This window comes from Rhinoraja longicauda, chromosome 13, assembly GCF_053455715.1.
Source record: "Rhinoraja longicauda isolate Sanriku21f chromosome 13, sRhiLon1.1, whole genome shotgun sequence".
Classification (NCBI taxonomy): domain Eukaryota; kingdom Metazoa; phylum Chordata; class Chondrichthyes; order Rajiformes; family Arhynchobatidae; genus Rhinoraja; species Rhinoraja longicauda.
Genome location: NC_135965.1, coordinates 26,489,055 through 26,504,066, shown reverse-complemented (window position 1 = coordinate 26,504,066; position 15,012 = coordinate 26,489,055). Strand labels below are relative to the sequence as shown.

Here is a 15,012-nt window from a genome sequence, read left to right as displayed (position 1 = left end):
ACCCTGTCCTGTAGGGCGTCAGAGATGTCCTCATTCTTCAGGAAACGGGGCTTCCCCTCCTCCATTATAGATGAGGCTCTCACTCGGGTCTCTTCTACATCCCGCAGCTCCGCTCTTGCTCCCCCTCCCCCCACTCGCAACAAGGACAGAATCCCCCTCGTTCTCACCTTCCACCCCACCAGCCAGCGGATCCAACAAATCATCCGCCAACATTTCCGTCACCTACAACGGGACCCCACCACTGGCCATATCTTCCCATTCCCTCCCCTCTCTGCGTTCCGCAGAGACCGTTCCCTCCGTAACTCCCTGGTCCACTCGTCCCTTCCTACCCAAACCACCCCATCCCCGGGCATTTTCCCCTGCAACCGCACGAGATGCAACACCTGTCCCTTTACCTCCCCCCTCAACTCCATCCAAGGACCCAAACAGTCTTTCCAGGTGAGACAAAGGTTTACCTGCACCTCCTCCAACCTCATCTATTGCATCCGCTGCACTAGATGTCAACTTATTGACATCGGCGAAACCAAGCGCAGGCTCGGCGATCGCTTCGCTCAACACCTGCGCTCGGTCCGCATTGACCAAACATCTCCCGGTGGCCGAGCACTTCAACTCCCCCTCCCATTCCCAGTCTGACCTTTCTGTCATGGGCCTCCTCCAGTGCCATAGCGAGGCCCACCGGAAATTGGAGGAACAGCACCTCATATTTCGCCAGGGCAGCTTGCAGCCCAGTGGTATGAACATCGACTTCTCCAACTTTAGTTAGTTCCTCTGTCCCTCTCTTCCCCTCCTCCTTCCCAGATCTCCCTCTATCTTCCTGTCTCCATCTATATCCTTCCTTTGTCCCGCCTCCCTGACATCAGTCTGAAGAAGGGTCTCGACCCGAAACGTCACCCATTCCTTCTCTCCAGAGATGCTGCCTGACCTGCTGAGTTACCCCAACATTTTGTGAATAAATACCCTGTCCTGTAAATCTTTTTTTAAAATCGGTAGCTGTGCAAGCAGGAAAATATTAGGCAATAATCTGCAGTAGGCAAGGTGTTACTGGACTTTAATCAGTAACAATTTGGACAGGGTTTGCTAAAAATGATCTGTCCATGGGTAAGTGATCTGGGTCATTTTGGGCAGGAGTTACTGACTGGTGATCAACAGTGAAAATCAGATGCAAGTGATCTGCTTAACAAACAGACCATCTGCCCACTCTAGCCTTTCAACTTGATCATTGCTGATCCGACACCACCATTTTCCAATGCTTTCCTCAAAGTACAGAAATCTACCAATCTGTTCTCAATGTAATGAGTGATTAAGCTAGGAATGTGTTGGATAGACAACTCCAAAGATTCATCACTGTTTGAGTGAAGACATTTTTAATTTCCATTATGGCAGACAATTCAATATGATTCCATTGCTAGTCACATCTTCCAATCCCCACCTTTTCCTACGTCCTGTAGAGACCCTTCCTCTGCAATTCCCTGCTTTACTTATCCCTTACAATCCAAACCACCCCAGTACTTTCCCTTGCAACTGTAAGCGATGTATCACCTGTCCCTTTATCTGCTCCCTCATATCCATCCAGATACCCCAGCAGCCCTTCCGGATGAGACAGGTTCACAGCATTCGGTGCTCCTGATGTGGTCTCCTTTGCATCAGTGAGACCAAGCTTAGGCTAGGCACCCATTCACTGAACACATGCTCATTCCGTCTAGGCCTGCCGGACCTCACTTGCTAACCATTTTAATTCCAATTGCCATTCTGTCCTGGGCCTTCTCCATTGTTAACATACAACCCTTCTCCATTGTTAACATACAAGAATCTAATTCCTAATTCTCTCAGGAATTGGAGAATTCATGAACATTGAATTCTCTAATTCCAGGTAACCACCTGCCCCCTTCCCCCCCCCCCCCCTTCTCCCTGTGCCTCATCGGTGCACCTCCCACTGAATCCCCTCTTCTCTCAACTCCACCTGTCACCTATATCCATCTGGCTTCAAATATCATTCCCTTTCTCTGCTTATCTTACAAAACTTTTCTTCCTTTTCGTCTCTAGCCTTTTCCACCCCACCTGCCCTCTCCTGTATTCACTGATCACTTGCCAGGCTCTGTCCCATCCCTTTTCCGACTTTATTACCCCTACTACAATCCACTGAAGAAGGATCCTGACCCGAAATGTCACCTATCCAGGTTCTGCAGATATGTTGCCCGACCTACTGTGTTACTCCACTATTTTGCTTATCTGTTATTTAGTCACTGACCCCTAGTTTAGTCTCATGAAGGGTCTCAACCCGAAACGTCATCCATTCCTTCTCTCCAGAGATGCCTGTCCCGCTGAGTTACTCCAGCATCTTGTGTCTACCCTTGTGTTTACCAGGGGAAATGTCCTCCCTATATATATCACGTCCTGGTCATAATAGAATTTTTCACTGTTTAAAAAAGGTAATCTAATTTTTCTAAATTATAGAGACTGGAGGTCTAATCTTCTCATAGCATAAATCCACCATCCCAGGGATCAGTCTGGTGAATATCTACTGTGCTCCCTCTATTGCAAGTGTTCTCACCAAGGCCCTCTGTTATTGAAGAAAGATATATTAACTTTTCAGGTAGACACAAAATGCTGGAGTAACTCAACGGGACAGGCAGCATCTCTGGAGAGAAGGAATGGGTGATGTTTCGGGTTGAGACCCCTCTTCAGACTAATGTCAGGGGAGGGGGCGGTACAGAGATAAAATGTAGTCGGAGACAGTACGACTGCTGGGAGACTGGGAAGGGGGAGGGGATGGAGAGAAGGAGAGAAAGCAAGGACTACTTGAAGTTAGAGAAGTCAATGTTCATACCGCTGGGGTGTAAGCCACCCAAGCAAAATATGAGGTGCTGTTCCTCCAATTTGTGCTGGGCCTCACTCTGACAATGGAGGAGGCCCAGGTCAGATTGTGAATGGGAGGGGGAGTTAAAGTGCTGAGCAATCGGTAGATCAGGTAGGTTTAGGCGGACTGAACGGAGGTGTAAAGCGAAACGATCGCATAACTTAGGCTTGGTCTCGCCGATATACAGGAGTCGACACTTGGAACAGTAGATGAGGTTGGAGGAGGTGCAAGTATTAACTCTTCAACTCTGTTGTCTGAGTACAAGCAATTATCAGGAAATCCATGTGGCTCAGGCAGTGTTTTGCTCAGGGAAGCAATAGGTAGTGATTGCAAGGCAGGCAAAAGTTAATACAATCGAGTAACAGGTTGTGATTTTCAGAATTGCAGGCAGCGGGACAGACCTAATGAACAGGGATTTATAATACTTGAGAGGAGGATATTGTTCTGCACCAGTGTTGGTGGATAGTAATGCACAGCAATGTGGGAGAAAGAAGTAGTGATCTGCAATAGACTATGCCACAAAGATATTGGAAAGGGTTTGCTCATTGCTCAAGTGGGAGCTCAAGGGCAAAATTATAGGAAAGTTATATTGAGATATACGCCCATGTCTCTAACATAATTCACCTTTTTCCTTACTTGAGATAATCAACTATTGAAACCCTCTGTGTCTACCTTATCTCCAGAATCCATTTCAAAAATTTTCTAGTGAAAATAATTCTGATGTTTGGTCATTGATTGGCGTCAGTTGTTTTTCTCTCTCCACAGTAGCTGCCTGAGTATTTCTGGCATATTTTGTTTTTAACGTAGATTTACAGCATCAGATTTACAGAATATTTCCAATATTCTGATTCCGGTTGTCCGTCCTGTGTTGGCACCAGCTCATCCAATGCCATCTTTACACCATTCCACTCGCCTACCATGTTTTTCATGTTTTTATGAAGTAACATCGCTTGCTTTTAACATTGAACGTGGATGCTTTTTGTTGTGGTAGAGTGATCAAAGATCCACAGTCATTTACACAGGCAATTGTAATAGAAGGATTTATTTAAATGCATACTGGATAAAAAGTGGAGAGAACAAACTTTTGTCCAGACAGAATCTTTGTGCTTTCCCCACGAGTTAAACAATCCTACAGTGAAATATTTGCAAATCTATGAGGTTTCGAACTATACAGATGGATCTAAAACATAATATATGCAGTAGTGAATGTTATAAGCACATGCAAGGATCTGCAGAAGTACTGTTAGGATTAATAAAGGGGTCCTCAAGTGCAGACACAAGGTATGGGATGAAGACATTCCATCTGTGATTATATCAGATTGATTTGCAACATTAATCATGTTTGGACTACACTTGTGCAGGAAGATTCCATGGTAGTCTAGAGAAAGAGAATAAAGAAGGCATCTGCTTTTGTGTTCACTGAAGAATGCCAGAAAATGTGTGGAGGAGAGAGTTAGCCAGGCAGGCGTAAGAAAACCAACCTGTCAAAATGTGGGAGAAATCAAGCTGGTATGTGCTGAGAATTTGTGGGGTAAAATTGATGGCTTTGAAACTACTGACATCAATAAACCAATGGCTTAAGCGGGCTTGCTGAGTATCTGGGCTAACTGAGTGACAAATGCTTGGTCACATCTCATGTAGGACCAAAGACTCCGATCATTTGTGCGGAGATTTTTGACCTGAAGTACAGGTGACATGAGATTTTCATATACAGATGCTCACCGACTCACGATGCTTTGACTTGCTATATTCCGACTTTGCGATGGTGTAAACGGCAGCGAGCAACAGCTCACTTCCGGCCACATGATCAGGAGTATTAAATGCATTTCGACGTATGATATTTTTGGTTTCTCGGAACGTAACCCCATCGTAAGTTGAGGAACACCTGTATTTTACTTTGTTCTAATTGATTTGATTAGAATGTGACTTTAATTAGCATTTAACTATTTTTGATTTTTCTTATTGAGTTACTTGCATGTCTTTTAATTGCCTCTAAGTTTAGTTTAGTTTAGAGATACAGCACTGAAACAAGCCCTTTGGCCCACCGAGTCCTCATTGACCAATGATCCCTGTACACTAGCACTATCCTACACACTAGGGATAATTCACAATTTTTACCGAAGCTAGTTAACCTACAGACCTGTACATCTTTGGAATGTGGGAGGAAACCGGAGCTCCCGGAGAAAACCCACGCGGTCACGTGAAGAACGTACGAACTCCGTACAGATAGCACCCGCAGTCAGGACCGAACCTGGATCTCTGGCACTGTAAGGGAGCAACTATATTGCTGTGCCACCATGCCGTGTTACTGCATATCCAAAGAAATTTAAAATTGTAATGAAAAACCTCATTGATTTTGACAGACAAAGATAGCTTCCCTACTTTGCTGGAGTAATTCAGTGGGTCTGGAGAACATAGATAGGTGACATTGGGACCCTTCCTCAGACTGATTCAGTCAGCTGAGTTACTCCAGTACTTTGTGTATTTTCACTTTAAAGCTAGTCACTTTAAAGATGCCGTTGGTCTGCAACAGCAAGCTGAAGCTCTTCTTCACCAGTTCGCACAGCTGTTGTCGCAGCTCATGTTGTTAGCCCCTGGTGAAAGCACTTTCTTCGGCTCGCCACCCCTTGGAAGCGACTGCAGGTGAGAGGTGAAGGAGCCCCACGGTGACCGCGTGCATTCTGTCGGTGGGGGCACACTGAGGAAAGCGCTGTCGCCAGGGGCTACAATGTGAGCTGCAACAACAGCCGTGAGAACCGGAGAAGAAGGGTTCGCTTGTGCAAACCAGCGGCATCAGCGCCAAGTTTTAAAGTGAAACATCACAAAATGCTGGAGTAACTTAGCTGACTGAATCAGTCTGAGGAAGGGTCCTGATGTCACCAATCTGTGTTCTCCACAGGGCCTGACCTGCTGAATTTCTCCAGCACTTTGCGTCCTTTCAGTGGGCGAAGAAGGGCATGCGGGAGCACGTTGCGAGTCGAGAGTGGCGTTGGAACACGAGGGGACTAAACACCTGGGGAGATGGTGCGAGCCAGAGATGGGTTGGCGGGTCTGTCCACTATATCTAACATCTGTTATAAGGGTGTCGTTAAAACGAGGGTTGACTGTATTGTCTTTGCAAAACAGTTAGGAGAGAAGATTGAGAGTATAGTTGAATCTTTCCCGATGGAGGGCCACAACCAGAAAGAGAATTCTCCACTCGCAATGCCATCTGTGGCCACTCAGGGAATTTTAACTGAGCTCTCGTAATTTTGTCTGGATTATAGGGGTGGGCAGACTATCTGTTGCCAGAATATCGGTGTTCAACCTGCACAAACAGATGTAGAATGACAAATTCAAGCAATGAAACACTTGGTACAGTGAACTGATGTGTTTAATTTGAAAGTGTTCTTACAGTAAAATAGAAACTTGCTTCTGTGTTCTAACAGGTATTGAAAACCTTCCTTGTGAACTTCAGCGGATCTTCCATCTGATGCGGGACTTGGATCAGAGAACTGAAGGTGCTTGCAGCATAACTAAGAAATATGTGGAAACACTGGCTCAGAGCTTGGGTTTTGTTGTCCTCTATTGTGCAATGCACCAGTTCCCTGTAAGGTTGCAGATTTTAGCATAAAGTTGTAAAACTGTATTTTTAAGCTTTTAATTGTGTCCCTCAAATTTGATCTCCAACTAACACAACTTAATGTTCTAAGGGATATTAAGCAGTTCAGGAAATAATTATCCAATATCTTTTTCAATTCATGTTATCCTATGAACCTTTTCAACCTATTAGAATAAATAAAGTGATCAATTAGCATTATAGTAGAATCATGCATTTATCGTTGAATCGGTGCTGATATTCTTCTGATGTGCAATTCCATTCTTACTGTTTGCTTCCCTTACTTTTTAATATAACCTTTGGTTTTCCAAACAATTACACAAACTGTTTCTATAAATACCAAAACACTCATAGATTTGCTTATGTGTTAATCATAAATTTACTTGGTAGCCTCCTTTCAGTATTGGAAACAATATAAAATAAAATCATGAATTTTAATTAAATTGAAGACTAACAGAAATAACTACAGTATGTACAAGTTCAGTTTATCTCCTTGTTCTTGTACTCTGTGCTTCAAGGTGCAGCAACAAATGCTTGACTACAGCCATTTGCGGTGCTTTTTGCAACTGCCTGTGTAACTGTTACGAATCCTCTGCCCCCTAAATCTTACCACTAATCTAAATATATCTGAAGAAGGGTCTTGACCCGAAACGTCACCCATTCCTTCTCTCCTGAGATGCTGCCTGACCTGCTGAGTTACTCCAGCATTTTGAGAAATAAATACCTCCGATTTGTACCAGCATCTGCAGTTATTTTCTTACACGAAATATATATTAGTTTGTGTGATTTATTCTTCCTTTGATGTCCTGGCTATATTCATTTACCTAAAACCGCTGTGACTCTGTAGTTTTAGTACCTTTCCATTTATGTACCAGAATAGATGGTTGACTGATATTCTGCCAAAAGCATTGTCTTGCATGCTCTATGCATGCTGGCAAACATTAATAGATATTTCAGATGCAGATGCTTCTTTGCAACTGTAGCCCATGAGCCTGAGACTCTTTAGGCTATCAGCTATGTTTAAAAACAAGCATGAAATTGTGACTTTGACTCATAGATACCGTTTTCTTTAAAACCATGAATAACATGTATTATGTCAATAAAGTTAAATATATCTTACTTCCTAAGCAAAGTACGCATTACAAATCAACACTTCTTTCTACTGATGGTCCTGAGACTTTATATGTTTGCTTTGTTATTCTAATATATCCATGTAGTTTTTTGGAAATGTATTCATCTAATTTCATGAGTTTAACTTGTGCAGCTCAGTAGTTGCGCAAAGGTGGGATGTAGTGTTTTTAACACCAACGTAAATCAGGCAATAATGGATATTAGTCATATGTTTTATTTACACAGAGTAATATTGTCCCTCTTACCATGTAATTCATACATTGGCCATGGTAATTATTTTGTTGCCATCAATTCAATTTTTATCTTGCCTCAATGCCAATCTTGGAAAACTTGATCATTTGGTTTGCAGTAGGCAGCATTCAAGTGTTCCTATGTTTGACAGTGGGTTTCCTGGGGTGTTAAATGGCTTTTCTTTTGCAAGATTGTAAGGACGATTAGGGTTATGACTTAGTAGGCAAATGGTTCTCAGGTTTGTGAGTATTATTGCTGATGAATTCAGGTACAGAAATCTGAAGTTCTGTTCTATGAAGTTCTACCAAGGGAACTTAGAGATAAATTTCTAACAAATCAAACAGAGATTGAGTCTTACTTTTTAATTAATTCTTGAAAAATATTTCCATGTTTCTGTGCTTTCTGTGCTACACCTTTCTGTGCTACATCTAACACCATACAGACCCATATTCTACAATTCTACATTGAATGTATCTTCTATTGAGGTTATCCTAAAATCTTATGTCTTTGGCCATCTTGTTTTTTCCACTCCCTCTTAATATTTCTTACAGGCCAGTGATGAGCTAGATTATGCTAGAATGAGAGATAATCATGTACAGTCAGATACAATGATTTTGATATTTGCTCCCTTCATTCTTTGCCAATGAAATTATTATTCAGTGCTTCTATGACGAAAGCACAAGGGAGAGAAGGAGATGATAGGGCAGTCTAAAGGTTTATTTGAGCTGAATAAATAGGAAATTAATCCTTTGATATATACTTTGGAAGCTTGTACATATTGAGATCAGGACTAATTGATTGATAATTAAAAGTAATGTTTTACCAGCATGTAGAGAGAATGCTCATTTCAACCGTTGTAACAAATTAGGAGTTATCATATTGCAAGAGACAATAATTTTGGAAAAGAAGAACTTTGGCTGGTCATTGTCTAATTTATCAACGAAAACATTATCTTGACATTATTATATATATATATATATATATATATATATATATATATATATATATATATAATATGCATTATATATGGTAGAAGTGTAAAAAGGAAGCATGTGACTAACAATACATCAGAAATTAGAGATCATTAAAAGGCTCGAGGAATGTGAGAATATATAGGTTCCCTTGAAAGGGGAAAACTATTGGATAGTTTTCTTTTTCTGTACCTTATTCCCTTTCAGTTACCATTTCTTATACTTCAAAGTTAAATCGTCCTCCTTTGATTTAAAGCATTCTGTTACATTTTGAATCAGCTGAAGACATAACTGGATTTAGCACTCTTAAGTTTAGATGGGTTTAGGATTAATTCAGAGTTTCTGCTCATGATTTTCATTCTGCAGTGTCCATTGGAAATTTAGTTGATAGGATTTGAGCTCAGTTGTGATATTTGTCTAGGATTCTTATTGGCAGGGCATCAACCTTTTGTGAAGAGGGAAAATAATGATTAAGAAGAATTTTATTACATCTGATATTCTGAAGGGCAAAAATGTAATTTGAGAGAACTGAAATTGCTAGTTAGAGGATAGGGAAATGCAGGTGTACAGAGGAGTGGGTAAAGATGGTATACAAGAGGCCAATGTTTATTTCTTGAATCTGTCTAATTATATTGCTTACTGTTTGCAGATAAAAAGGTAGAGATCGACAAATTGGCAACTGAATATATTTCAAACGTCAAGAGCCTGTCCTCGGATCAACGAGTGGACCATCTGAAGAAGATTCAGCTAGCCTACAATAAATGCAGAGAATATAGTGATGACAAAGTGCAGCTAGCAATGGAGACATATGAAATGGTGGGTGGTCTCTTGGACTGCAGGGGAATCTAAGGTGCATTCATTTTTGATTCGGAGTAAAATGGCAGGACTTTCCCTCAAAAGTACAGTAAAACTCTGGTAATCCGGTATCCAATTATTCGGAGGTCCTGATTATTCGGCAACTGCCTCACTCATTAGCATCAGGAACTGAATGAGTCTTTTCTAGTCTGTTTCGCCATTTTCTGCGCTGCCAAGTGCATTGCTGAGTGTTCTTTAGTTTACGTCGTATCTTTATTTTTTCAAGCCACCCTCAATTCATAATGGATTTTAATATGAGTAATGATGGTAGGGATGGTAAAAGTATAAAAAGGAAGCATGTGACTCTAACAATACATCAGAAATTGGAGATCATTAAACGGCTTGAGGAAGGTGAGAATCGTCATGTTATCATGAGAGAATACAACATTGGATCATCTACAATATATGACATCAAGAAACGGAAGGGCGAATTGCAGTTATTTCTAGCTGAGTCTGATACCACTAAAGGAATTGATGCACGGCATACCTTGAAAAAGCCAAAGTTGTCTCAGTTAGATTCTGCTTTGTATAAGTGGTTTCTTGCTAAGCGTTCTGAAGGGAAGCAAATAACTGGACCTATGCTCATTGAAAAAGCAAAAGACTTTCATCACGAAATGAAGCTAACTGAGCAATGCGCATTTTCTGAAGGTTGGCTCCGTAACTTTAAAGATCGTCATGGTATTCGTAAGCCGTCTGTTTCAGGAGAGTACAAGTCAGCTAATCATGCATTTGCAGAGGACTTTGGTGAATTTTTTAAGCCTTTAATTCAGAAACATAAATTGTCACCCGACCAAGTTTACAATGCGGATGAAACAGGGCTATTATGGCGCTGTTTGCCAAACAGTATGTTAGATGGTGGAGATGAAAAAGGTGCTCAGGGTTTTAAACTAAATAAGGACAGGATCACAGTCCTTATTTGTGGTAATGCTTCCGGTAGACATAAACTGAAACTTTTTGTTGTTGGTAAATACAAGAAGTCTAGGGCTTTCAATGGTATCACTTATTTACCCGTTGTCTATGATGCTCAAGAAAATGCCCGGATGACTGCGGAGCTCTTCAAAGAGTGGTTTTTTCATCATTTTGTTCCAGAGGTCAAAGAAAATTTTAAAAGGCTGGGCTTGCCTGAAGATAGTACAGCTATTCTTCTATTGGATAATTGTAAGGCACACCATCCTGCTTCAGAACTTGTTTGTGGCAATATTTCTGCTGAGTATCTACCTGCCAGTATCACATCACTGATCCAACCGATGGATCAGGGGGTAATTCAGAGATTCAAAACTGCTTACAAGGGATCTTTCATTCGCAAATTGCTGAATTCTAATTGTATTATACAAGATTTTCAAGCTTCATTTAATCTTAAAGATGCTATTTATGCTGCAGCTTTAGCATGGAAGGATGTCACCAGTATAATCTTGCAAAGATCGTGGAGGAAAATATGGCCTAGTGTAAAATTTGGGCGATATTATTTAGAGGAAGAAGAGTTTGAGGGAATCAGTGCTAGACAAACTGGACTCAGGGACATTTTGAAAATAATGGAAGAGGCTCCAACTGAGAATCCTGTCAGCAAACTTACAGAAGAAGAAATGGAGGAATGGTTTGATGAAGATGGGGACCCAGAAGTAGTTGAAATTGTAACAGATGCACAGATAATTGACATGGATTTTAATCTTAATAAAGTCAAGGTAATGGAAGAAGAGGAAAATTATGAGGGACAAGACGGAGGAACTAGATACACCTGGCATCAGGCTACAGAATTTATAACAAAGTTTGTGGAATTTGCGGAGTACAACAGCCAGTACAGTGCTGCAGAAGTAATGAACTTGCATATTATACTGAACAATTTCTATGAAAAAAAAGCAGCATCAAGTAAACAGGCAGATCTCAGAGAAATGTTCAAGAAAGCAATCAAGAAAGCAGGTCCCTGTAGCCCTACTCCTTCGACTTCTTCTACACCAGATCTAATTATTGTTTCTGATATTAAGCCTAAGATTGAATATTGAAGACAACCTTGATGACCAATTGCTTGTGACTGATTAGTAGTGCAGCTGGTTTGAAGGATTTAATTTTTCTCTATTTTATAAGTACAGTACTGTACAATAAGCAGAACTGTAAAATGTGTATTTTTATGTATGATCACAGTACTGTAACTTATTACAAACTGAAAATATTTTAAGTTGTGATTGATGGATAAGTACAGTATACACTGTTGTTTAAATGCTGTTAAATAAGTTTCATACTAATATGCTGCCATGGATAACTTCTCAAGTCATCTCTACAATATTGGTGAGTAGACTGTGGTGCTGTACATTATATGGAATTTATTGCTTTCCTATCATTACTTTATTACGGCAAATCAGTACAGTATTTCAATTTTATGTAGCCCACATTACATTAGATAAAGTATATGTATTTACTGTATTATTATACTTACAAATATTATGCTACTGTGTACATGTAAAAAAAGTGAAATAAAAGCGTGTTGGTGTAACATACAATGGTCCGGAAAATCTGCTCATCCAACACCACCAAATCCCTGAGGTGCCAGATTATCTGAGTTTTACTGTAAATAGCTACCATATACAAAATCTTCGAAAGTATGGGGCTTGATGGTCAATGATTTTAATCATCGAGCATGTAATGCTAAAAACCTTAAGGAATACTTCCTTAATATAAGAGGTCTATATATGTCATTTTCCCAAGTCCTAACTAACATTACATGAAACAGAAAAAAAGCAGATTTCATGAGTGTAATACCATGAACTAAACTACACACATATACTGAGCATTTACAGGAGCGTTGTAAACAAAATTTGACATGCACAAAAAGATATTAAGCCCGGTGAAAATTATAGGTTTTACGAAGCAATTTGTACAAGAAAAGAGATGGGGAGATATAGGGAAGAATTTCAAAAGCCTGAGGGATTGGCAACTAAAATCATAGCAGTAGTGAGAGTGATAACATTCAGATATCATTCAGGCCAGAATTGAAACGTATTCATATCCTAAGGAGTTGTAGGGTTGGAGGAGAATACGGGGATGGGGAAGGACAAGACCTTGTAAGAATTTGAAAGCATCCAAGATTATGAGGATTTTATGAGGCTCAATTGACAACTAATTCAGGTCAGCAAAAATGGAGTTAATGGGTGAACTGAGGACAAGGGGCAGGGTGGGAGCAGAAGATTTTTGTTTGACTTCTTGTAGTTCATGGAAGGTTGAGTGAGGGCAGATACTGAGAGTGCATTGGTTAGTTAATCCAGAGGAAAAGCCCTGAAAGAGTGTTGCACCAGTAGTTGAGCAATTGTGCAATTGGAGATATTGTGGAATTGGATTATGACTGTGAATGTGTGGCCAAGTAGAACACAGGGTAACAAAACTGCCTGGTTCAATCAGATGGTTGCCAAGGTGAGGGATAGTGGGTGGCTCCAGAATGGAATTGTAACATGTGCTGATGTATTTTATTATTCTGTGGCTAGAAAATTTCTACTCTTCTAGTAGTGGATGTTAAACAAATAGTCATTTGTTAGGACATTTTAGCATTAGCAAGTGGCTGTGAGGTAGAGCAGAATGTCATCACTGCATTTGTAACCTGATACGGTGTTAATGAGATGATGTTGAGGGGAAAGCTACTGATGAGAAATAGATGGGCGAGGTACAGGATATTTCAGATTTGGTGGGCAGCAGGTGTGGGAAGAGAAGCTATTGCAGTGATTATCTGGCAGTAGAAATAAGAATGGAATCATATGACTACAATCCCACCCAGCATGCTTTAGAGAAGGAAGTTCCGGTCATTCGAATAAAGATTGAAAGCAGAGAAGAAGAATGAGGAGGCTTCAGATTACTTACAGGCTCAATCGAAATTTTGATCAGGCTTATTTTGGTCTTGCAGTTGGGGCGTAAACTTGATTACAAAGATTCAGCCAATGTGTTCAAAAAAGGCTTGGTGTGAATTAAGAAGATAGTGTACAGGAAAGGGAGATTAGATATGGGGATGAAGGATAGTGAGGTAAAGTGTTGTTAATTCGTGATGAGGGATTATATTGTCAGTCTAAGAAATAGACAATACCTGATGAGTGAAAATCAATAATGTTGTCAAATAACACGGGGGCCAGGAGGGGAATGTGGGTAGTCAGAAGAAAACGTTTAAATTGACACCATAAAACTGTTTGGAAATAGTAAAACAACGTTATCCTAAAGAGACAGGGTCACAGATAACTAGAGATATAGTACGTTTATCTCGGCATCACCATTTCTGCTACTAAATAGAGTAGCAGTTATTCACTTCATCTTTATTCACATTGTTTTCTGCAACACTGTTTCAAAACAATTGCCTTTTCAGTACCTGTACTCAGGGCAGCTCAGAATCAAAGGTGGCATGACAAAATTGTACTAGTTCACTTATTTTCTGCTTTATAATAAGGTGACGTAGATTAAAAACTTTCACCTAAGTCTAGCTGTGAAGGGAGCATCAATGCCTTAAAAAGAAGTATGTTTCTCTAAGTCAGAGATGTAAAATTTTAAACAAACTAGCAAGAATCTTGGGTGCAGTAACATTTGTGGCACACTATTGGGCCAAGAACTGAGTGTCCAAAGCATGTGATATTTCCCATTTCCTCCCAGATTCTTTTAATTAAAGCTCTTATTGTCTGTGTATTGACACAGTGACGTATATTTGAAGACAGTTTAGATGTCTTGTAGATATTACAATTTTAATTTGTACATTATTGCAGGTTGATAAACACATCAGGCGGCTGGATGCTGAACTGGCCAGATTTGAAGCCGATCTGAAGGAAAAGTTGGAATCAAGTGACTTTGAGAACACGGGAGGCAGAGGTAGTAAGAGTAAGTAATGCTAGTAATCCAGCATCCGCAGTTCCTTCCTACACAAGTAATGCTAGTAGTTGGTTTGTTGTATATAATTACTTTGAAATTGAGACTAGTTTTAATTGTGTACAGAAATAGAAATCCTTTCAGTCCCTCAGGGACTATTGTGGCCTATTGTGTTTCTTTGTTTGATTATAACAAACTTGGCTCCAGTAAAGTGCATTGATTCCATAGCACATGAACGTCTTGAAAAAAACTGAAGTCTTTCATGAATTCTATTCCCATTTAGGCAGCAATTATCTAATAATTCTGAGGTGGTTGTTTTACATCACGTTTATGTCAACATTTTATTTCTTATCCACTCACCATTTTTGTGTTTGTGCCACACTCTCTTTAACATACCTATTTTGGTCTTTATCTTTGATACCCCATTATCTCTTCTCTACCTCTGTTCTTTTCTTAATAATTTTCAGAATCTTGGCATGGCAGGCAAGGCAATTTATTGCTCAATTGCTCTGAGAAGGTTTGTGGTGATCTGTCACCTTGAA

General features: G+C 40.3%; 2 protein-coding genes across 2 annotated transcripts in view; both read left to right on the top strand.

The window, feature by feature from the left end:
* The window catches only part of ing5a (inhibitor of growth family, member 5a), a 28,585-nt gene that overhangs the window by 991 nt on the left and 12,582 nt on the right, over positions 1–15,012 (top strand). The window contains exons 2-4 of the mRNA XM_078410608.1: positions 6,286–6,357; positions 9,438–9,604; positions 14,371–14,482. Of these exons, the coding sequence (XP_078266734.1) occupies positions 6,286–6,357; positions 9,438–9,604; positions 14,371–14,482 (351 nt within the window). The remainder of the gene's footprint in view (positions 1–6,285; positions 6,358–9,437; positions 9,605–14,370; positions 14,483–15,012) is intronic.
* On the top strand, positions 9,602–14,457 carry LOC144599568 (jerky protein). The gene is made up of 2 exons (XM_078410607.1): positions 9,602–11,926; positions 14,371–14,457. The coding sequence occupies exon 1, from the start codon at positions 9,886–9,888 to the stop codon at positions 11,641–11,643; it is 1,758 nt and encodes a 585-aa protein (XP_078266733.1). The 5' UTR covers positions 9,602–9,885; the 3' UTR covers positions 11,644–11,926; positions 14,371–14,457.